Source organism: Lynx rufus, unplaced genomic scaffold (genome assembly GCF_022079265.1).
Source record: "Lynx rufus isolate CCGP_SWC_20201006 ecotype Redwood Valley unplaced genomic scaffold, mLynRuf1.p SCAF_8, whole genome shotgun sequence".
Classification (NCBI taxonomy): Eukaryota; Metazoa; Chordata; class Mammalia; order Carnivora; family Felidae; genus Lynx; species Lynx rufus.
In genome coordinates this window covers 82,893,648-82,918,150 of record NW_025814896.1, presented here as the reverse complement: position 1 = coordinate 82,918,150, position 24,503 = coordinate 82,893,648, and the positions used below count along the sequence as shown (strand labels likewise).

Here is a 24,503-nt window from a genome sequence, read left to right as displayed (position 1 = left end):
TGAGTTTGACCCCCTCGTTGGGCTCTGTGCTGACAGTTCAGAGCCTGGAGCCTGTTTCAGATTCTGTGTCTCTCTCTCTTTGCCCTTCCCCTGCTTGTGCTCTGTTTCTTTCTCTCTCAAATAAATAATAAAACATTTAAAAAATTAAAAAAAAATTATCCCCATTTTAAAGATAAGGAGGCTGAGGCACGGAGGGGTTATTGTGCCTGGGGTCACAGAGAAGGCAGACAGTGCGCACTCCTCCTTGCTGCGTCATATCCTTCATTGATGCTGTTGGAAGCAGGCTCAGATGATCCAACAGATCAGCATAATTTCTGGTCCCCTGGGAAGAGGCAGCTTATGGAATTTCTCCTCTTCATTTGGCTGTCTTGAAAAGCAGAAGCACTGAGTACTGATCTCAACCTTCAAACACTCTTCAAAACCAAGAAGCAAGACAGCTGCACTCCAAGGTGGGAATCCAAATTGTCCTTAGTGGCAGGCCCCATCAGGCCCTTGGTCTGTGTAAACTCTGTTCTCATCCCTTTGGGCCTTGCCCAGAAATTAAAACTGGTGTCCATATGATACGGAGAGCTGGAAATGTCCAAGGTCGGAACGGGACCCGTTTCTTCAGAGGCCCCAGGGTCCGGAAACTAAGGCTTCCAGTGTGAACTTGTAGGATAATCTTTTATAAGAGGCTTCTAAATTCCCTAAATGTGCTGGAATGTGGTATCATTGAACATGAGATTATATAAAAGAATGGGCTGGGTGTGGTGTGGATGATGGTGGAGGCCTGGGCCAGTGCCTCATGGAGGGACTATCTCAGTAATTCTATGGACGGGGGCATTCTTCCAGTGTGGCTCATGGCTTACAGATGCTTAGTTAAGGCCTGTTGACCCAGTTGTTCCGACAAGACTTAATTTTATGGAGGTATGTGGCAAAACCACTCACTTTTTCACGAGCCCTGCTAGTGTTGAACAGGAAGCAGCCAGGAGCAGCTGGACGTTCACCTCCTGCAAGCTGCATCAGTGACCGTCCTGCAGGGTTCTGCCCCCCTGAGTCAGCCTACCCTGCCTCAGGGGGTCAGGCTGGTTAAGAGCTGCTAGAACCAAAATCAATTCAGTCACCCTCAGGCGATGCCCTAGCAGAGCTCCATTGGTAAATGCCACTTCAAACATAAGAAAGGAATAAAGGAGCGTGCAGTTCCTAGTAGAAATACTGTATTCATTTTGAGGACTGCTATGTTTTAAGGCAAATGTCACACATATAAAACAGTCAGAGATTAACAGTATCTGAACAGTATTTATGACAACATGTTAGAATAGCAGGGGAGACAGCTTCAGACAACGAGAAAGTGGGATTTTCCCCAGCTGGGTCACTCCTGCTCTGATTCCTCTTGTGGACTGAAACACGGGGAGAAACACGGCACCTTCTTCCTCCCAGAAGAAGTGGGGCGATCATCAGGATTTCACAGAGAAGCACCCTTCTCCAGGCCACAGCATGCTACCTACTGCATTGCCAGTTTCAGGACAGAGCGTGTGCAGTCACTGGATGTACGGCTTTGATGTTTATATTTTGTGAAAGAATTCACTTTTAGAAACAGGAGAATCAGTTTGCAGAAGCCCTAAAACTTATGGTTAGATCACCTCTATCCAAACTCAAACTTGCTTAGATTGGAGCTAAAACAATGTGTCTAACACACATACACATGTGCATTTGTGTGCATATGTAGCCATGGATATATGTGGGAGAAGGAAAGATAAGATCTCTAGAAGGCAGAAAAATCGTGAATGTTCACTTGCGATTTGGGATCAGTGTGATTGTCTCTCTTTTAAAAACAGAAGGGGATCAAAAACCAGCCAGAGTGTAAAGGTTTCCAGGCACCTTTCAGCTTGGTTCCTGGTCACTCCTGGCTTCACAGGGGACAGGAGAGACTTAGCTGGTTTAAAGAGATTTGGAGGGACTTGGGCCTCCCCACCAGCTGGACTGGCTCTGTGTAGCAGGGCTCTTCCCCACTCCTTCCACTCAGGAACACAACCCCGGTTTTAAAACGGAGAAGTCTGACTGTTTCTGTCCTGCCCACCCATTCTCAGTACAATGGGACACACATCCTAACGTGTGTGTGTGTGTGTGTGTGTGTGTGTGTGTGTGTGTGTGTGTGTTTCGCTTCTGAAGGGCCTGGGTGACAGCAATGCCACGGCAACAGGGAAAATAAGAAAACAAAGGATGCCGACAGTCTGGGAGCCGTTGTGGCCTGTTGTGAGTGGCAGAGCTGCTGCCCGGGTCTTGGAGTCACACGGAAGTCAGGGACCCAGAAATGTGGTGGAAGGTGGGGGTGGCTGATTCAGGAACGCTTGAACGACATCAGGAGGTTGCACTTGATGCTATCAAATAACTACAAAGAGAACGAGGGGCATGATAGAAGTGGTTAATGCACACGGAGCACAAAGCCCTGGTCGTAAGAGATATTTTTACCAGCAGGATGAGGCCTCTGTGGAGAAAGGTATCACTTAGGTAAAAACTAAGAGCATTGGGGTGTCAGCACTTGATATCCAAGAACTGAAATGGTTGTTTTCACGGATTCGCTAACTTTGCCTCACCAAATCCCTCTGAGGTAGGTAAGAGGCAGGTGACATCAGCCCCATTTTACAAATGGGGTAAAGTGAGGCCCAGGACCTGCTGCAGGTCACACCAAGGATACACACCACAGCCACAGTGAAATAGCATTCTTGTGCTTTTCAGTCCTCCCTGTCCCTGGCAACACCGGTCTTCTTTATGAAGCCTCCTCGCCTACATTCAAACCCAGTCAGTAGGCATCTGGAGGAAGCGGACATTTGGCTTATAATTTAAATCTTGATGTACTGGCAGGAAAAGAAACTAAGCCCACAGAAATCAGCCAAAGCTGGGGGGTCTGGGGACCTTGGAATGGGGGCATCCCACCCTAATTAGTGAGTGGGTTTGTGGTTTTCTTTTTGTCTTTGTTTTGCTGCAGTGCAGCATTTTAGGGGTCTGGTTGAATTATAATAATAGACTGATAAACCAACAAGGGTTCTGAATGTGATGACCATGGAGGAAGAGGCCCCTCTCTGCCTACTGCCAGATCGGAGTGGATGGGGATAAAGCTACAGTGTGGTCAAAGGCCAGGTCACAGAAGCAGCAAATTTCCCCAGGGGCTGGGACGAGAATAAGGATGACTGTGTGTGTGTGTGTGTGTGTGTGTGTGTGTGTGTGCGCCCGTCCTGATAGGGTGCATCCCTTCCCCTGCAGCCTGCATGCCCCCTCCTTTCTCTGACCTCAGAATTTAAACTGTTTACTTAGTGCCCCTGACCAGAGACCCCCGCAGTGCTAACACCATCTAGAGTATTTCTAACTTGACAACATGCAGTGCCTCCAAGCCCCCAAGCAACCAGTGAATCAGAAGCCAGCCACACCTTGCAACAGTACAAAATCTAGACACCTCGAGTCCCAGCTCAGTGAATTCCAGCCAAGGGTAAGAATTTAGGAATTTTTCCAATTACTCCGGCTCATGAGGCAATGCGACAGATGACTGTAAACCCCCTGGGTTTGCCCAGAGAGCACCCAGTGCAGAGCTGACTGGGCGCAATGAGGAGTACATGTTCCACACTCTGACTGCCAGGACCTGTGAGCCTGCTACGCACCCAGCCTGGCAGCTGGAGGGCGTGTTTCCAAACAGAGCACACACTGTTGCACCTGGACACGGATGAAGCCGAATATCAGAGTGCCCTGGTCTTCGGTAACCAGTTCCCACTGGGAAGCCCAATGCCTGTGCCGAGAGGTAATCCTCAAACTGGTGACTGGGCCAAAGCATTGCTTGGAGGCTAAAAGTCAGAGAGCGAGCGCGGTGTCTGGCATTCGGCAGCTGCACTAACAGGCCGGGCACCGCCGCTGCAGGCAAGCCCAAAGCGAGCCCTGTCACAGAACCGACTCCTTGGATTCCAGTTCCGGGGCGCTGGCCGCAGGGCCAGCGGGGTTCTGGTGTGTTACCAGGGGCGACGTCTCCTCCTCCGATTTGCAGTTGGGGACGGCCTCCACCTTCACCTCGCTCAGTTCCTGCTCCTCTTTCTTCATCGCCTTCTGATTCAGGTGGTGGAGAATGCCTGCACCCAGGGCGTCCCCTTCCACGTTTACCACGGTGGTGGTGCGGTCCCTGCAGGAAAAGACAAGGCAGGCCTCACACCGGTGCTGCGGTGACAGCAACCTGCAGGCCCTGCTGTTTTCTGGACAGCAGGCTACTAAGGGCACAAGCCTCACTTCACTCTAAACTGATTTTCTTTCAATATTTCTTATTTCGTGAAACTAATAACCTGATTGTGGAAAACCTGGAAGAAAGAGAAATATAAAGAAGAAAACAAAAGTCAGCCATCCATACCTCACAACTCTGAGAGAATCTAGTAACATTTGATCTGTTTCCTTCCAGTCATCTTCCTGTGTATGTATTTTTGGTAGAATAGACATCATCATATGAAAATCACATATAACTGGGATGGATAGTGTAGACGTGGTTTTGTATCCAGCTTCTCTCCCACTCTCAGTACACCGTGGGAACACCCCTTCTTTTTCTCACCTCAACACTGCGTCTCTGCTGAATGTTAATCTTTGTATGTATTCCATGGCGGTTGGCAAACACCATCTCACAGCACTGTCCTTTCCAGAAGCTTGTCTTCCCATAGATTAGCCCAATAACCTTCCTCTCTCCTGGGGTTCAGAACAAGTACAGTGCCCACTTTGAACACAGGGGAAAAGGTGTGAACTTGCCTGACTGACCCAGAGAAGCTGAGGGCTGTGGAAGCAGAGGCCACAGGGTGGTGGAGGGCTCACGTGACTTTAGGTCTCTACTGGGTGGCCCACCTGGGGCCCTATTTCCCTGTTCCTAAGTGCCTCTTAAAGGCCTGCCTTCCCCATGCAGAGGCAACTGAGTAAGAAAGCAGACGGGGCCTCTGATGCTCCATTCTGGTCCTGTCCCACTCACCAGCTCAGGGACTGAGTTCCATCTGATGAGCTGTCCGGATGATGCGGGTTTCTGCTGCACATTTCAACCTCATTGTGCTGAGGAGCCATAAGGATTCTGAGAGGCTCCTTCAAATTTCCAGGGCTTACACAAAGGCTGGAGACCACCATTCCCAACCACAATGGGCAGAGCCGCAAGCCCAGTGCCAGGTTCCAGTTTAGATTATATGCCATGCCTGGCTCTGGCTAGCCAGGAGTGTCTTTCTTCACTAAGGTACTTGTTTACCACCATCCTGGAACTCTTCTATTCACTGTGGAGGTGCTAGCTCATTTAATCTTCAACACAGCTCTGATGTAGGTTGTGCAATTATTCCCACTTGACACGTGAGCACATTAAAACACAGAACAGTTCCAATTACACAACTAATAAATGGCAAAGCTGAGATGTAAACCCAGGTACCTGGGCTCCACGGCTCATTTTCTTATCCATATGTTGCTACTGTCCAACATTAGTAACTCAGGTGAACTTCCCTATAAAATAAGTATTGTTTATACTCAAACAAGGTATCACATGACTCAAGGAATCAGAACTCAGAATCAACACTCACTGTTCCGTGCCATTACAGGAGCGCAGGTGATGGTGGTGCGAATCACACCTCCTTCCTCACTCCATTTCCTCTGCAGTCAAATGCTCTACCACTGAGCTGTACCCCCTAAGTCCGCTTCCTCTGAGCCCAAGCCACTCACATCAGCTGGGTTCATCTTCACTTCCCTCTCAGAAATCACTCCTTGGATGTTCCAGGCCAAGGACAATCATTCCCAAAGGCTCCTTGCAGCCAACAATCTCCATTAGACCCTGTGCCGCCTCGGCCTGCACAGGGGGCCCAGCCTGGGCCTTGGACCCCTGCTTTCCTGGATGCTCTGACCAAGTTCTCAGTAATGACATTTCATGATCATTCATGGGCCTTTGTCTCTCATATTGTTTAATTTTTTCTAGCTCTAAATCTTGTCTTGCCAGCTCAACTGTAGGCTCCCTTCACAAAGCAGGGAGCATGTGTGAAGTTTCTCTGCATGCCCCAGGCCCTGCAGGGCACCGAGCTCCCAGGGAAGTCAGCACAGACTTTCTTTTATTTAGTGCCCTTAGGACTTGCTACTTACACAATCCAGTCCACAGCCAGGATCAGAGAAAGGTCATGAGTGGGCAGCCCAATGGCCTCCAGGATAATGGCGATGGTGAGGACCCCTCCAGCGGGCACGCCAGCTGCTCCAACGCTGGAGGCTGTGGCCGTCACTCTAGGGGGTGGCACAGAAGATTAGCCGTTAACACAGAACATGGTGTGGGCACAGAGAAATATGCAAAATATGGCAGCTATGGCTTAGAAACTGAAAACCACACAACCCTAGATTCTGCCGGCTGTGCCCTTGAGAGATGATTCACTCTCTTCAAGTAATGAATTCACGCTGTCGTTTTCCTAATGAGACATCCCCAAGTCATGGTGAGACTGGTATTCATGAGGTTTTCCGAAGGAAATCACACATGTGCAAAACCCCTCGAGTTTTGACCCAGGCCTAGAGGTGAAGAAAAGAATAGTGCGCTTACAGAATCGTGAAAATCTGTCCTGCTTTCAGCTCGATGTTGTTGAGCTGGGCGATGAACACGGTGGCCACACACTGGAAGATGGCCGCTCCGTCCATGTTCACGGTGGCCCCGATGGGGAGGATGAACCTGCTGATCCTCTTGTCCACACCGTTGTTCTCCTCAATGCACTTCATCATGGAGGGAAGTGTTGCTGAGCTGGAAATGGAAGAACAACCCACCGTGAGAATAGTCCTTCCCAGCCAGGCTAATATATCACTCAGCTCAGATCCAGGAACAGAGCAATTAGCATCGTCCTCGTTTTTGGTCCCCGCACTCCGAAATCTGAGAAGAATAGGAATTGTTTCAAAGTTTCTGTCATGATGTGGGGTTTTGTCAATTCCCAAAGTATTCAAGATCTGACTCCCTAGATTTACCTGTTATTTACCTGTATACACCTGTTCAAAATACTTCAAGAAACTACACACTACCTCATGGTGCAAACTGTTCTCAAGAGAATGAAGAACTATTTATTCATATGTGCATCTCCTATGTTGAATCTTTCCCCCAAAAAAGTAAAAGGCAAGCTATGATTTTTTTTCCTTTTTAGGGCAAGAAGTAGCAGTGGCTGTGAGTCTGGAGAGTAACTGTGTTCCTAGATAACTCGAAGGTCAAGCCCTACTCCAGCCCGCTCTGCAGGCTCCACAGAGGGTAGCCGGCACAGCTGAGAAGTAGATTTGTTTCTGTCTAAGCCAGAAAATTTACCTACCTAATTCTTTTTACCACTCCTACTGTGTCATATAAATAGCCAGTCAGGATGGGAGGAAACATGCAGTAGAGAGGCAAAAACCAAATGTATAAATGCAATGGGCCGCCAGCCTTTGAAAGTTTTTTTAACATATTTGGAAAGCCCAACTGTTTTGAAGGATTTCCAATAATGATAAGGTGCATCTTTTGTACTAAATTAAATAATCCCACAATACTGTGGATGACGCATGATGCCTTGGTCTTATTTTCTAATTCATGTATCCAGAGGTAGAATTGGGGAGGTGTCATTCTGGAACTTCCCTGTGGTGAGTTTTGAGTTAAGTGGTTGCCTTCTTTTACTCAGGCAAAGGTCTTACTAATTAGGGTGAGGACCCACAACTGGGTTAAATAATGATTCGACCTCTAAGGAGCAAGAAGGAGGAGGGAATGAGGCAATCCCTCTTTTTGGCAACCCCAGAAACCCACTTCCATAAAACTGTGGGACTGGTAATTTGAAAAAACCAGACAAGATCAATTGAGAGTTTTCAAGAAATTAAAATATGTCGAGATGTTGGTTGTGCATCACCGACTGGGCTCTGGTCCCACAGTAATATGGCTCCAAGCAGCCAAGGCCGCTTGAAACCGACTCACCTGGAGCACGTGGCAAATGCTGTTGCAAACGGTGTGAGGAGGCCCAGGAGGAACCTGAATGGGTTTTTTCGTGTGAACACAAAATAAATAAGTGGCAGAACAATTCCTCCATGAATAAAATGGCCCAATATGGATGTGAAGATATATTTTCCAAGGCTGGTCACCAGCACAATGATGTCTTTCATTTCCAAAATCTTGCTTCCAACCAGGAACATGATGCCCACAGGCACATACCTAGGGCATGAGCATAGGGTACTTGTCAGTAAGAGTGACGTGATGATGGGGCTGGGAGATGCAGACCCTTCCTGATACACAACACAGGGACTTTCAACTAAGTGGTCTTCATTTCTCCTTAGGATAAGCCTAGGGGCTCCTGACTGGCTCAGTCAGTAGAGCATGCAACTCTAGATCTCAGGGTAGTGAGTTCATGCCCCACCTTGAGTGTGGGACCTGCTTAAAAAAAAAAAAAAGAAAAAAATGAAGCTCTCCCTAGTATGATTCTGAGGAATAGAAAAGGATGGGCCCATTTTATAGGCTGTGAAACTAAGTAAAATTAACATGATAAATCACCAGGGATAAGAGAGTCAGGACCAGAACCCAGACTTCTTTCCCCTTGGGTATATTATGTTCTTAATAGAGGGATGCTACCAACCACCTGGGCTCCTTAGTGGAAAGCCAAGGAACTCCTCAAGATCAAAGCCTCTGGGACTGAGAACCTGACTTTCAGCCTTGGTCAGGCTTGTTCTGAGAACTTAGAAAAACAAAAGACTAACACCTATTTTGTAGAATTGCTGTGATACAGAACTGAGCCAAAGCTGGGACTTTTGTTAAGTTTTACATTCCTTGTGGTTTGCAAAACATGATTCCGTGGGAAAAAGTCATTAACAATGACCCTCAGGGAACACTCCTCGAACGTGAAGATTTTTTTAATGGCAAGATGGGAGGAAAAAAGGGAAGAAATGAACTATGGGAGCTACAGAAAACAAAAGTCAGCTGTTTTGAAGTTAATATAAATTTAGGAAGAATTTTATAACCATTGACTTTGTAAGTTTCAATTACATAAATATAATGTCACATATGTGAAAGTTCAAATGTGAAAGTGTTCAAAAGGATGAATAAAGTCTCCCTCCCACTTCTCCCTGCAAGTACTCAGTTTCCTTCCCTGGAGATAGCCAATGTCACTGGTTTCTTGAATTTTCTTTACAGATATTCTAAGCAGTATTATTAATTTTAAATTCCATAGCAACTCATGAATGCACTGTCCTTTCAAAAAATTGAACACAGATTAGGCCAAAATCCTCTTTAGGCACCACCCTCATGCCAGACTCCTCCTCAGAGAACTACTTTGCTTACTATGCATTTAGATACATAGGTATGTATTTAAGACTTTTAAAAGTATTATTTACTTACTTACTTACTTATTTATTTATTTATTTATTTATTTATTTATTTATTTATTTAGAGAAGGGGGAGAGGCAGACAGAGGGAGAGAGAATCCCAAACTGGCTCTGCACTGTCAGCACAGAGCCTGACATCGGACTTGAACTCACGAACCGTGAGATCATGACCTGAGCCAAAATCAAGAGTTGGATGTTTAACTGACTGAGCCACCCAGGCGCCCCCAGGTAAGGCGTTTTAAACCCTAATTCTGGTGAGATGCGCTTACTGGGCAACAGATCGCCACTCCAGTCAGACACACAGCAGGCTCTGCCTCTGTGACTAGTACCTTGAACTGAAGGAATGACTATAAATTGGTTTCCAGATTGAAAGTGTCTTAAACCAAGAACATCACTTTCTTGAATAATCTCCTGTAATCTAAACTTTTGAGAAGATTTTAGACCAAAAAAATAAGCCAGGAAAAGAACCTGACATGTGATGAAAATACTTTTTCCTTTCTGAAAATATTTTTCTCCCCAGAACAACAATAGTCATATGAAGGGTCATATTTGCAAGGATAGAGTCAGATTCTGGAATTTTTGGTTGGGGAAGATAAACACCACCAGTGGGGGCTCTGGACTTGGCCTCCCATTAATGATAAACTTCACTACCAAATTCCAGGCTTCTGTCCTAAAATCTGCCACCCTAATGCTATCTGATAGAAGTTCTGGGATATTTAAGGGTTTACAATAAGGAAAATGCTTTGTGTATGAAAGGATAAACTAAGTTTTTTGACAATGTATGTGTAGAAGTTAAAACCCACAGAAGTTTGACTTGAGTAAAACAGCAAGATAAAGCTTATAAGGAATAGGTGCTGGAATTGTAGGATTTCTAAGAAACCATTTTGAGAGATCTGGTCCAATTTTTACTTGTTAGCCAGAATCAATCAAATGGTTTTTATTAAACAACTGCCCTTTTATTGATGTCACATAAAGAAACATTTATGTAAAAAGAGACCATTCCAAGTTTATATATGCGTGGGATGAAAATGAATTTGTCCTCCATGCTGTGAAATATTATAGTAAGGGGCCCCTTTGAAGCCTGAGGTGTATGGTTTTAAGATAAATAAGCCTTATTTTACATAGCAGATAGCAGATTTATGGAGCTGATTGACCCACAAGATGGTATGGGCATCCTATATGATATGGATAATGGTAGAAACCCATAAATAAATCACCAGTGACAGAACCATAAGGGGTCACCGTGGGTGGTGAAGAAGCCACAGGTAGCTATGGCACATTCCTGATTCTCTGAGACTGGGGACGCGAGGAGAAACCTCTCCACCTCCACCACTCCCTCTATCAAGTCTGGCCTAAGGTGCATCAACCACAGATGGAGTTCTGAGCCAGGTTGGCCCCACAGGGGTGACCTCGGACAGTAGACTGGGATTCTTTTCTGGATGGCAGGAGAAATGAGAGGGAGACTAATGCACAGGCCAAACTTACCACATGATCCATGACACCAGCACCATCGTTGCCTCATTGAAGGCATTGAAGAAACGGATGAGCTCTTCTCCTTCGGAGCCGAGTTTCTTTAGGGCCACTCCTAACACCAGGGCAAAGAGGACCAGTCCTAAAATGTTCATCCCTTCGATCTCGGTGCCAATGGGGATCTGTGGGATCAGAAGGGACAGAGGATCTAAGTTTATAATCTATGAGTGAGAATTCAAGTAGAGGTCAGACGATCACTTCAAAGGGTTGCTTTTAGGAGATCCGGTTAAAATAACATTGTATATCAACTACACTTTGATGATAAATATAAAAAAATAAATTTAAAAAAATAAAAGAGCTGGTTGGTGAAAAGTTTCTTCAGATCGAGAGTCAATGATTGTAATTGTGCCTCCCAAATGTCCACAAATTCTTTGTTGCTAGACTGTTGTGGTGGCCCTCCTAGCTGACAAATTTCACAAAAGATTTTCAGGATCAACGTGGATATTTTTAGGATATTCTTTCCTAAGTCACTGACTTAAAGTATATAGACATACTGTATTCCTTTTTTTTCCCCATAATGCTCAATTGCACTACTACAAGCATATATTGGAGTAATGTTTATTCCATCAAAACACACCATGAAATTCTGAACAGGAAACATATGTCAGCACGGCAAAAATAGAATCAGCATTTTTACCACAGATCTGAGTTCTAGTCCCAGCTCTGATATTGAATGACTTCTCAGACTTTCAGGTTCTTCAACTGTTAGATGAAATGAACTGGACTAATTAGTAGTTTTCAACTTTTTTTTTTAAGTAGAACTTTTCCTCAATCAAAGAAAGACTGGGATAACTCAGAGCCCCTCAGCCCTCAGAAGCTGTATGTGTGGGGGTGGGGAAAGGGTAAAGTACCTGCTTCTTCCCATGACAGCTCTGGAGAAGCACTGAATAATCCTCAAGGTCCCCTGTCCCTTCCAGCTCTATCATGAAGGCTGGGACCTCACCCAGTGTCTGGCCAATAATAGCTGCTCCAAGAACATGTGTGAATGAATGATGGCAATAGTGAGTTAAGGCCCCAAGATAAGTTCTATGTGTAGAGGTAGTTATATTTTATTAGTTATATTTCAGGATGGCAGAAGGGGTGTTATAATATATATATATAATATAAATATATAAAATATATTTAATATATTTTAATATATTTACATATATAAAATATATTTAAAAATAGATAAAATATATTGAAGAAAGGGGATATTAGTTCCAATTCAATGAAATGGATCTACTAAAGATTCCAATACTACAGATGCTGGCCTTTGGCCATGTTGGTAAATAACCTAAGGAACAAACCTAATGTATGTTCTTCGGACAGTTCATTCAAACACCAGAGTTTTCAACCCTGCTGAGGAAAAGATGCATCACGTAAGCTCCTGCAATTAGAAGCATTATTTGCTTTATAAGTCATTTGCCACAAGTGATCTTATAAAGAGTTTTACCTTTTCATGGGTTACGTTCCCAGAGCTCGTGTTGTGGGTCATCTCTCTATAATCAGTTGCATACTGGGAACAAGAGAAAGAAAAACCCGCTGTTAGTTCACAGGTGAAGACCAATCAGAGGAAGGGAGATGACTGTGGGGCCTCTTGTTATTCCTCACTATTCACTCCAAGTGTTCTCAGAATTCCTCACTCGGTTGGCCTGACAAGGGCCTATGAGAACTGTACAAAAGTTACTTAAGGCCAAGGCAGCATACACCCCAAGAGGCCTCTGCATTATTCAGGGACCCACAGCATTAGGGACAATGGTTTGGAGGAGGAGGTCTGCACAATTTCATCCTGATAGTTTGATATTTCAAACAGCTGACACTTTATGTTACTTGGAGAACATTAATTTCATAATGCTGAAGTTTACTTTTCAATGTCTTATTTTATTTTTTTAATTGATTTTTTAAAATCTTTACTTATTTATTTTTTTATAGAGAGCACAACGGAGAGGTAGAGAGAGAGGGAGACAGAAGATCCGAAGCAGGCTCTGCACTGACAACAGTGAGCCTGATGCGGGGCTCAAACTCACAAACCGCAGAATCATGACCCGAGCCAAAGTTGGAAGCTCAACTAACTGAGTCACCCAGGCGCCCCTATTTTCATTCATACATTTATGCTCCACTTTGTTCCAGAACTTGTTTGAGCTTGACTGCTTTTTCAACATCTACTTCTAATTTGCCTTGGCCTCTACTCTCCAAAGCAAAGGATGTGAGGCAAGATGGCATTTTCTGGCTAAGTCATCTGGGAGACTCACTTATAAGTACAATGACTCTCCAAACTCTGGTCCTACAGTTGACTTCACATACTTCTGCCTGATGCTCACAGCTGTCTCCCTGTGGCGGTATGCACAATTGAATGGAATCCGTTATAAAACACCTTTCCTGACCTCTTCTAAGGACACCTGGCTCTGAACTGTCCCGAGGAGCCCTTTAGGGTATACTGCTTTGTGCCTACTGTTGATGAGGTCTCGTTTCTTTCAGCTTTGATTTATCAAGCTTTCAGACAGACAGAGGTGTTCAGCTGTCCTGTGATTAAGGGTGACAGGGGAAACAAAACCCACCCTACACCTTCTGCGACAAGCACTGAAAACTCCATAAACCTTTTACTTTTTTCCTATCTCACAGTATAAATACAAGCCACAGCTGTGTTTACATGCAGTTCTTAAAAAGAGGGGGGGGCACCTGGGTGGCTCAGTCGGTTAAGCAACTGACTCCTGATTTTGGCTCAGGTTATGATCTCATGATTCGTGAGATCAAGCCCCTCATTGGGCTGTGCATTGACAGTGTGGAGCCTGCTTGGGATTCTCTCCCTCTCTGTCCCTCCCCAATTCACGTGCAAGCTCTCTCTCCCTCTCAAAAATAAACAAATACACCTTTAAAATAAATAAAATAAAAATAAGAGAGAGGGAGAGAGGGCTGTAAGTAGAAACAGAAACGTTTGCTTGGAAAAGGTAATGAGATTAGTCTATCTAATGTAGACCTTTATATTCCTTCTCCTCACAAAGCAGGACTATAGGGACGTTACTTGCAGTCTTGCAAACATTAGAGAAAAACAGAAACAATCTGTCTATCAATACGGGACTGACAGAAAGAAATTATGATATGCTCATACAGTGGAATACGGCCATTAACATGCAGAAGGATATTTACTGACATGAAAAATGTTTATCATATGCTGCCTTAAAGCAGAGATTAAAAACAATATGTGTAGTATGTGTACATACTATTAAAATGTGTAGTATAATTATTTTTATTTTCAAAATGTGTGTGTGCACATGCAGAGAAAAAACATATCTGAAGGATGCATACCAAAATGTTAATGGATATCTCTAGGTAGTGGTTATGGTGATTTTTAGTTTCTTCCATATTTTTCATATTTTGCACTTTATTTTTTTTGCATTAGCATATATGACTTTTATAATCAGAAAAAAAGATGAAAGTATATATATCTTTCCCAGGTGATACAAAAAGATGATGGAACCAGGGGGATATTTCAGGAAACCTTTCTGTTTTTTGTGGTTTGGTTTGTTTTTACTCCAGGGTCCCCTCTATAAAAATGTAAGCCAGCGTACCAAGTTTTGTTAACAATACTACCCGGCCTGTCCCGCCTTACCTAACTCTACAGCCGAATTTATACACCACCCCAATCAAAGTTTCCCGTTCTTAACAAAGCATCAAGCCTTACCGTGCGGAAAGTGGCAACCACAAGATTTGAGGGAAACAGGTTTCTGTTGGAAAAGAAAGCACTTTGTCAGTGTTCTTAAGATTCAGCATTCAAAGCCTCTGCTCTAAGATGCGCATTCCTGACAGCTCAACACACAGTGTTCCCTCTCTCTCCACCTCCAGAAGTTACTGTGGCCCCTGCTTGACCCAGGCACCCTACTATGCCTTGGCTGCTGGGCCACAATAGATGCTCTGAGAGCACAGAGTCTTATGCTCATCTCCCTCGTGGTACTCCAGGAAAACCATAGCACTCTCTTTTCCCCAAGAAGTTAAGCCCTATTGCGGAGGTTTTCAGCAAGAGTGGTACAGCCCACTGGTGAAATCCAAGGGAGTGTTTTCATTGTCAAAATAATTGGGGGGCATTCCTGCAGTTGGGAGAGTGTGTATAGCGGAAGGTGTCAGGTCCCAGCTATTCATTCTACTGAGGCCCTCACGTGGCCCTCACGCTGTCCAAATGTCCTATATACCTGTAGATGAAAACCTTATTTATAATTACCTCAGCCTAAACCAACTCCAAAACAAGGTTGGTTTTTGGGTTTTTTGCACAATTTGAACTTACACTGAATTTTCCAGAAATGCAACTACTGTGTAAAATGTGGGATAATTTTTTGCTTTATTCAGAATCTTGCAAAAAATTGTTCATCTTTCTGGAAAATCACATCATGAATGGCAAATTGTAGGATCTGAGTCCTTAATTACCCACACAAGTATCAAGTACCAGCCTGCATTTACAGCTGTCTCATTCACAGTGAATGTAAATTGAGAAGCAAGCACCTAACCACTTTGTTTCAGGATACTTATGTATTAAAACATATTATTTTTTATTATACATTACTCTCCTTTTATCTTTTTATATTACTGCTGAGTCATGTTGATGCTTTGAGATTATGTGTGTAGGTAAATTCTATTTATGGATTTCATTTCAGGATGAAGAGTTTTATAAAATATTTGTCATAAAAGGAGGGCAATAGAACTGATCAAATTAAGCTAGATTTTGAAACCAAAATCTATTCAGGCAAACAGTTTTTACTGAGAGCCTCCTTTGGATCAGGCTCTATGCAAGATGCTGGTCTTAATATATAACAAAATTCCAGTGACATTTCCCTGTCCGTTGGTTGTACCACTTCCTTTAAGAATAAGTCTAGAAGAGGGGTGCCTGGGTGGCTCGGTTGGTTGACTGTCCGACTTTGGCTCAGGTCACGATCTCACAGTTTGTGGGTTCAAGCCCTGCATCAGGCTCTGTGCTGACAGCTCAGAGCCTGGAGCCTGCTTCAGATTCTGTGTCTCCCCCTCTCTCTTCCCCTCCCATGCTCATGCTCTGTTTCTCTATGTCTCTCAATAATAAATAACTGTTAAAAAAAAAAAGAGTAAGTCTAAAAGAGTGAACCTCTCCAAATCATCCTTTACAATTTATGTCAAACTTACCCAGTAATTCTAACTTCTGTGGTTGAATTGTTTCCCTAGCACTGGAATCTCTATGCAACTATTTGCAACGCATTTGGTTTCAGAGGTAGGCAGCTCTGACTGCAACCCGGCTTGGCAAGCGGTCTAAGATAGGCTCCTGGAAGTCACATCTTGTGCAATGCCCTTCCCTTCAGTGTGAGCTAGAAGGACCTCCTTCTAGCCAGTAGAATACAGCAAAGGTGATGGGGTGTCATTTTCAAGATTCAGTTACATAAAATCGTGGCTTCCTTCTTGCTAGAAGACTTTATTGCAATTCATTCTTTATTAAAACTCATTGAACTGTACACCTAAAATGGGTGCATTTTATTGTACCTAAATCACATCTCAAAATTGCTTAAAAAAATAAAAAGATACAGTGCTAACTGCAAAGAAGATTTTACAACCATAAAAATGCATACTTTCAATGGGATGACTCAACTTTCTATATCTCAGCTCTCAGATGTGAATCCCTGGGAAGGCACCACCTGGGGGCAGTGAGATGGAGCTCCTGCATCCACAAAATCATTCTCCTCTCCCTTGGTCCCTCTGGTCACTACAGAACATGCGCAGTCCCTCTTGCCCACACCAAGGGCAAGGAGCTGAGATTGTGGCAGTAAAGCAAAACATTTCTCTGCGCCCTTAACAGATTGTGCCTTTGGTGGTGTAGGTGGGGGGGAGTGGGGGGGGGTTGGTATATAGATACAGGTGCCATAATTTAAAAGTGTCAAGTCCATACTAAATTCAGAGAGCCAAGTCAGACCAAATCAGGAGAGTGAATGGACAAGCCTTTCCAGTGCTATAGGAGTCTTTGGGTACACTACTTAAACAGAAAAACCGGTGTGGGCTGAGGCTGAACTGCTGGAAGGAGAACTTCTGTCAGCGGTAGCATATGCTCCCGCAGCTCACACAGTGAAACACTTCAAAGATGTTTCTTCTTTATACATTGGGTACCTTTTGCTCTTCTGATCCTATTTGTCAAGGGTGGTCTGCATTTCCCTGTCCTATATGAAAAGAATGGAAAACAATTTACTTTTGCTTAGGTATATTTTTTGTTCCAGAAATATTTCCTTTTATTTAAGTTCAAAAATTCTTTACCAAATTTATGAAAATTTCAAAGACTCTTCAGAACAGGATATGGCACGGTATGTGCGCCTGCTATATATTTATTATCCTTAGTGTTTATTGTTAGAGTCCGTTAACAGGGACATGCCCCTTCAGATCTTGCTACCCCCTACAAGGCTGGGAGCAGAGGAAGGGCTGGGGGTCCTGGGCTTGCACTATGGTGACAGTAGGGGGCAGGGGGAGTAATCTACCCTCTTCCTAAGGCCCATATCCAGTTTTAGATTCCAGCTAGTAAGGTTACTGCTGGGCCCCCGGGGTGGGGGACTTTTGGGGAAATGAGGCTAAGAACAGCACTAATTCTCTGTAGCAAGTAGCCTGAGGGCTGTCCTTGAGGGGCTGGGACACTTGAGAATATTAGCAAGACACTCCAATATTCACTCATTTAATACTCATAACAAGTGTAAGTAGTAGATATTATTATTAGCCTCATTTTACAGATAAGTAAACTGAAGCACAGAGAGGCTAGCTGACTTGTCCACACAGCTAGTAAGTGACAGAGCTGGATTCAAACCCAAGTCTGTTTTTATTTGTTTGTTTGTTTATAAGGTTCATTCTTGACAGAGAGAGAGAGAGAGAGAGAGAGAAAATGGGAAACAGAGCACGAGCAGGGGAGAGGCAGATAGAAAGAGAGAGGGAGGCACAGAATCCCAAACAGGCTCCAGGCTCTGAGCTGGCAGCACAGAGCCTGATACGGGGCTCAAATTCACCAATCGCAAGATCATGACCTGAGCCAAAGTTAGACATTTAACTGACTGAGCCACCCAGGAGCCCCCTTCAGTGTCTGCTTTTAATCACCACCCATATGGCCTCTCCGGGGGCTCTTTTCAGTCTCAACTATTCAGGTAGCCTCCTGGGTGGCAGAAGGAAAGATGTCGGGTTAAAACCTTTTAGTGTTTGTTTTTTTAAAACAACAAAGTGTCACCTTTTCCCTTTAGTGACTACTTAGGCTGAGAACCCTCGGTTAATTTGGATCCTTGTTAGATTTGCTAAGAGCCTTCATCTTGCCTATAGAAGAGAGACATAGGGCATGGGTCAAACAACCTGCTGTGGCCCAAAAGTTAAAAGAAATTATTCACTATTCACTGTCTTGACTGTGATCTCGGGGCTAATAATAGAGCTCAGTCTGATAGGTTTCTTTGCAGCTATTAAAGAAATGTGTTTTTTGCAGAAAGGCATCCTATTCACACCAGTCCTTGAAAGGAAAAGGAAGTCCCTCACGTCTCCCTCTGCAAAGGGAAAGGCTTGTAGCACTATCCACTGTTGAGAAAATGAGCACGAGAAAAAAAAAAAGCCTAGAAAACTGAGCAACAGGCAAAATCTCATTTGTGTTTACCATGCACATGGCTGCACCCTGCTACACTTTTGCAAAAAACAGTGGCCCAGGTCCATTTCTCTGGTTGCCAGTGCAGACGGAGCCCTGGGCCCAAGAGCTGTTCCTACCTGCTACCTTTGCAGATAAGCCTCTGGCTTTCCATTTGGAAACTACAAATTTTAGCACCCAAAGGAATGTTAGGAGCCAGTTGTCTCAGTCCTTCCCACTTATAGCTGAAGAAAATTGAGGTCAACTTTGGAGATCACAAACATATAATGCAGGGAGGAACAAAACTGGAATGTCAGGGAGGATATGTGAAGATTTCTGCTCCCTTTTAGAATGGAAGGCTCTTCTGTGTTTAGTTTTCACTTTTCCACATTTTCCAAATTTCCCATAGTGCTGATTCTATCAGTCCAAAATATAGTAAGTGTTCACTTCTTTTTCTCCAAGCTCGTGTGGTTCCCAACACACTTAAAGACTACATTAGCTTCAAGTCCTCCTCGGCTGTCCCCGTCTGTTTACTCTCGCTTCTTTCAGACTACGAAAAGAGGGCCATCCCCATAGAGTCACGTGAAACAAACAAAAATCCCAATCGCTCTTAATACTGCTCCATTTATAACAAGAGCAAGCATATATTGGGCGAGCCCTGTTCTAAGAGCTTTACAGACATAACTCATTTAACCCTCAGAACAATCTTCTGAAGTAGTACTTTCATGACGGCCGTTACAAAGATGAGGAAGCTATGACACAGAGGTTAGGGACATGCCCTAACACTCATGATCAGGAAGTATTGTTAGGGACCAAGAAGTTCCATAATTTTTTTTTAATTTATTTTATTATTTTTTAATATAATTTATTGTCAAATTGGTTTCCATGCAACACCCGTGCTCATCCCAACAGGTGCCCTCCTCAATGCCTGTCACCCACTTTCCCCTCTCTCCCAGCCCTCATCAACCCTCAGTTTGTTCTCAGTATTTAAGTCTCTTATGGTTTGCCCAGAAGTTCCCTAATGACTGAGTTCCTGATAACCTGTTTCTGTCTCTTTGGTGCCAAAACCATTTCATTTGGGATGGAAAGTCACAGCTCAATCACTTGGGTCACATCCAGTTCTGAGAGTCCTATATGGTTCCGGGGCCTGGGCACAGGGCTCTGGGTTGCTCATCCCTTCTCAACTCTCAAAGGGCCTGCTACTAGCAGTGCCTCACACCCACCTCCCAGCCCGTTATTTCTAATCCACTGTGCGTTGGAAAATCAAACCACTCAGTAATGGCATTCTGAAAACCTTCTAAAAGTTCCAATGAATATCTATTAGCTTCATTTCTTTCTGGCTTGTAGCTCCATCTTGAGAAAAATTCGAAATCTAGGCAGAGAGACCCTGTGGGAGTTGTGACGCCCTCACCACCAGGAAAGCTCATGGGCTTTAGCAAAGCCTTGGCAGCAGCTGCACGAAGTCATCAGAGACTTCTCTCTGGTATTTAAGTTCTGGGCCCTTACCCACTGAGGGCCTGCTGGATAACTGAGGTGTTTTTGCTGGCAGTCTCATTTCATTCACTGCCCACAGGCAGACAGGACCACACCCTGCCTTTGCCAAGAAACATGCCCAGAATCACATAAAATCAGCATCTGTGGGGTTTCTTTGGAGGAAGCAAATTTAAAACTTCTACCCAGAGAGCGAGGGAGCATTTAGACATGGCTCAGAACTCAGTTTCCTCTCATAAGCTGCTCAACGTCAAAGCCAAATCTGAGCAGCAGTAAATAGGCTTCTCTTTGCTGAAGAGGCTCAGATTCTCTGTTTAGAGGAAGTGGGCATTGGCCCTGACCCAAATTATATTCTTACCTGATTCCCATTTGACCCAGAGCAAATATTTCTGAGATGGTCAGACTAGACCAGCAGCATGGCATCATTACTATGGCATTTTGACTGGGGGAAGGGGAGAGTGGGAGAAATAGAGCCCTGGTACACAAGACCCGTAGTTTCTTTCTTTCTTTTTTAAAGTTTTTTTTTTTTTTAAGTGATCTCTGTACCCAACATGGGGCTCGAACTCACAACCCTGAGATCAAGAGTCGCATGCTTCACTGAGTGAGCTAGCCTGGTGCCCTGACCCATAGTTTTTCTAATCCCTCTTTTGGTAAACCACCCTGTGACCTTGAGCAAATCACTTAATCTCTCTAGTCTCAGTTTCCTCAGTCGTAAAATAGGATCATACCACCTGCCCTACCTTTATCCGAGAGCTGCTGGATTAAAGGAGGTTGGCTGTTGGAAGCATTATGAAATGCAACCTATTCCCAACAAGCCACAACAAAGGTTCTCTTAGTCCTTTCCTGCAGTCCAAGTCACTGAAAAGTCTGCACCAAGACTGGTCAATAAGCCATGATGCTGGGCCACCATTCACTTCAGAAGCAGCTGCTGTAGGGGCTTGGATCTAAAACTAGAAAACCATGATCAGGAAATAAGATGTCCCTTCTGGGATGGGTGGTAATAAAGTAACCCCTCACCTTAACTTGCCCCATTTTTTGGCCACTGTCCCTCTTTTGGAGAGAAAAGAATGCTACTGAGCCTCCTTATGGGATACCGCCAGCAGGTAAGGGCTGGGCATCCACATTCCCTTCCCTGGGCTACTGATCCCTGCAAAAGAGAATCCTTTACCCCCCCACGCCCCCCAACCACCTTCCCTCCCAGGGAAAGCTGACTGATATAGTACTGAATGTAATGAGCCAAAGGCAGTCTCAACCTCAGCAGACTTTGTTTTCAGTGCCCTATTTAAAAGTTCCAAAACTTTAAGGATCTCTAAAGACTCCAAATATTAAGCTGCCAGATACCAGAGACTGCGATCGTATCAAAGTCCTAATGGGCCACCTCCACCTGCCCTTTTGGTAAGAATTTTTTGGTCCCTCTCATCAGACGTCTTGTTGTTTTTTTTTTTTTTTCAAATACAAGTCTTGGACTTCCTGTTGTTATAGTTTCAAATGAACACACTCTCTCTTAAGTGGCAGACAGTCATCACATTTTCCAGAGGGAGCAAAGGAAGTAGCAGGAAGTCAAATCACTTTGCCCAGGGTTTGCTGTTTTTCACGGCCTCAGCAACGTGGAGCTTTGCTTCGTGACTCAAGACAAAACACACCTCCAAGGCTCTGAATCCAGAATTATCGGAAACCTGGAGAGGGAGCCAGCTGAGCTCCTCACTCAGCTGAACCTGGCCAGGCCAGAAAATGCCTCCAGGGTGCAGTTTTCCCAGCTGTGAACTCTAGGCTAACAGAGAAACCAAGAGATGCTGAGGCTTTGGATAATCCAAAACAACAGAAACAACACTGCATCTCAAGGGATAAAATGCAACTTCTAAGGGTCACAAAAAGCAGGCAAAACTTCCTCCCATCTAGAACTCACTCTTCCAGAAATAAAGCTCCTTGAAACTCACAATACTCTACAGTGGTCCTGACTATGGGGTGAACAGCAACCTGTCCCAAGCCACCAGAAGAGTCAGGTTTCTGGGCAATGGGTCTCATACAGCTAACCCCACCCTTGTTATCCTTGGGACCACTGACAACTCTTCAAAAATTGCCACCATCCGTGTGCGTTGGTGGTATAGTGGTGAGCATAGCTGCCTTCCAAAAATGGCCACCTTACTCTCAGCCAAAGGGCTGAAACAGGGACGGCCAGACATTACAGGTGAGGATGACCCAACAAGCACAATTTAACCAATGCTCCCGGAAGTTTTCAGGCACTGTGCAGATAAAATGGGGTGAAGATATCCGGCCTGATTGGAACGTTTTTAATGGTGAGGGTGGCCAGAGAGTTTAAGGAGTACAGTACAGGTGAGACAGCTGCCTCTTCGCTCACACACACTCGTACCTAACGGTGGGGCTGGTTCTTGGCTATAACATGCAGACGGTATTTTCATATTTAAAAAAAATGTTAAAGTCCACCAGCAGCCAATTAAGAATGAACTCTTAGCAGTATATGAAGGTGATATGTGTGTGTGTGTGTGTGTGTGTGTGTGTGCGCGCGCGCGCGCGCACTGGAGTGTATTTGAGAGCTGGCATTCCTCACTGTGCACTTGGCGAGGTGGGGGAGCGTTACCTGGCCAGGTCGAGGAAAGAGTCCACTGTCTCTTTGGGGACCGGAGGGGACCCCGACTCTTCCAGCCCCAGGTCGCTGGACTGAAGGGTCTGCGCGCCAGACCCAGGCTTGATGATGAACGCCAAAGCGACGGCGAGCGCCGAGGCGCCAAGCGTGGTGAGGCCGAAGTAGGCGATGGCGATGCCGCCCAGGCGCCCGAGAGAGCTGGCGTCGAGGGAGGCGGCGCCCGACACTAGGCTGCAGACTACCAGCGGCAGGATGATCATGCGCAGCATGCGGAGCAGCATTTCGCCGGGGAAGGCCAGGTAGGCTACCTGCGTGCGGCTGAGGCCGAGCCCGCGCAGCGCCGCGCCCAGGCCGGCGCCCGCCACCACTCCGGACACGGTGAACAGCACGAGCGCGTTCCGCCGTAGTAAGCCCGCGCAGCGCCGCGCGAGTCCCCCCGCGGACCCCGGCGCGCCAGGCCCCGCCGCAGGCCCCGCCTGGGTGCCGTCCAGGTAGCCGTTGGTCTCGCTGCTCTTCTCCATGGCGGTGCCCGAGGCCCTGAGCTGTTGGAGGCGGGGGACTTTGCTCTGGGATAAGACGAGGCTCTCAATGAACGGATCAGGCGGAGCTGGCGACGTCCGCCAGCTGTGTCCCGCCGGTTTTGGGAGGCGGCCCGCGGAGAGCTCCCGACCTGGGCGCAGAAGCAGGTGTGGAAAGGGCCAGGAGAGGCGTGGGAGAGAGGGCTGGAGCACCGGCCTGAGTGTGTCGCGCCGCGCCCAACCTTCCCACAGCGGTCGCGGGCTGGAGATGATGCAACGCGGGAGCCGCGAGAACGGACGCAGATGGGAAGAACCGAGGGAGCTGGGAGCGGCCCGAGCCCGCCCCTTCACACCCGCCGCCCCGCCCCCCGCGACTTCGGCCAATCAGCGTCCGGGAGCCGCCCCCGCGCGCCCCTCGCCCTGGCTGCCGGCGCGGGGGGAGGGGCGGCCGGGCGGGGGGCGCTGCTGAGGCCGCTGCTGAGGCCGCTGGGGCGCCTGCCGAGCGGGCCAATCCGGGCGCCGGCTGCCGCCTCCCGGCCCCGCTAACTGGGGCCGGCTTCGGGTGACCTCGGCGGGGCGCGGCCTGAGGGACGGCCGACGCTCGTTGGCACCTGCCGGGGCCGCTCGGGTCGGCCGGGGTCTGGGCCCTCAGGGTCAGAGGGCCGGGGAGAATGTGGAACGCAGCGGCGTTCACTGTCCTGGGGATTGGGGGAGGGGAGGGGTTCCCGCCGGGGTTGGTGCTTTCGCCCCCGCGCGGCCCCGCGGGCTGCGGGAGAATCTGACAACCTTTCTTGCAAAGGCGCTGCGCGCTGTAAGGGGGCCACGGACTCCAGGAGTCCTGTACCACAAAGCACGCTGGGGTGTCCATCTTCTGTCCCTGAGACAGGAGATGGATGGCTGGATGAATTAGAAAAACCTTATCCCAAGTTCATTAAAGGCTCTAACAAAGATTCACCTGTAAGTGAAACGGAGCTCTGGGTGGCACCAAACCCAGCGCACGGGTGTGCCACTGCGCGCGCTAGCGCTCTCCGAGGCGTGGGGCTTAAAGCCTCCGGTATAGGCCCGGGGTTACCCGGCAGCTGTCTGCGGTATGTGGGCTGAAGACGGAAAACTCTTCCAGAATCCACAGCTCTCTCGCCCTGACTTCCAGTTGCGTTTCTACCACGTAGAAGCACTAGGTTTTACCCTCTTCCATCTCTTGGCTTCCAGCAGTCTCAGGAAACCAGTACATATAGTGGTTTAGCCAGCCTGCAAAGATGGTTTCTAAATGTTAACATCCGATTCGTTTCCTTTTTATTTTAACTTTTATTTAATAGCTGCTCTGGTCATGGCAGATATCAGAGACCTCTGCAGGGTCGTTTTACTCTGTCACATGCATTAGTTTTTTGTATTTTCTCATTCTGCTTTTAAAAAATTGTTCTTTTAAGACCAGTGGAAAGGAAGTCTTGCATGTGGCTAACCTGAGTCAAGGAGGAAA

The 24,503-nt window shown here is 46.1% G+C and overlaps 1 protein-coding gene across 1 annotated transcript; it reads right to left on the bottom strand.

Annotated features, from left to right (window-relative positions):
• Positions 1 to 1,179: 1,179 nt before the first annotated feature.
• SLC1A4 (solute carrier family 1 member 4) lies at positions 1,180 to 23,278 on the bottom strand. The gene is made up of 8 exons (XM_047069543.1): positions 22,503 to 23,278; positions 14,510 to 14,552; positions 12,281 to 12,343; positions 10,801 to 10,967; positions 7,919 to 8,152; positions 6,545 to 6,739; positions 6,103 to 6,237; positions 1,180 to 4,144 (listed from the first exon to the last, which is right to left on the bottom strand). Exons 1-8 carry the CDS (start codon positions 23,027 to 23,029, stop codon positions 3,910 to 3,912), a joined length of 1,599 nt encoding a protein of 532 aa, XP_046925499.1. The 5' UTR covers positions 23,030 to 23,278; the 3' UTR covers positions 1,180 to 3,909.
• Between the last annotated feature and the right edge of the window lie 1,225 nt (positions 23,279 to 24,503).

What these genes read in the sequence shown, in the direction of transcription:
- SLC1A4 (XM_047069543.1), bottom strand. Translation starts at nt 23,029, where the DNA reads ATGGAGAAGAGCAGCGAGACCAACGGCTACCTGGACGGCACCCAGGCG. An exon ending in TGGTTGCCACTTTCCGCACG is followed by an intron (nt 12,344 to 14,509) that starts GTAAGGCTTGAT and finishes TCTTGTTCCCAG; the next exon opens with TATGCAACTGATTATAGAGA. An exon ending in GGAACGTAACCCATGAAAAG is followed by an intron (nt 10,968 to 12,280) that starts GTAAAACTCTTT and finishes CTGATCCCACAG; the next exon opens with ATCCCCATTGGCACCGAGAT.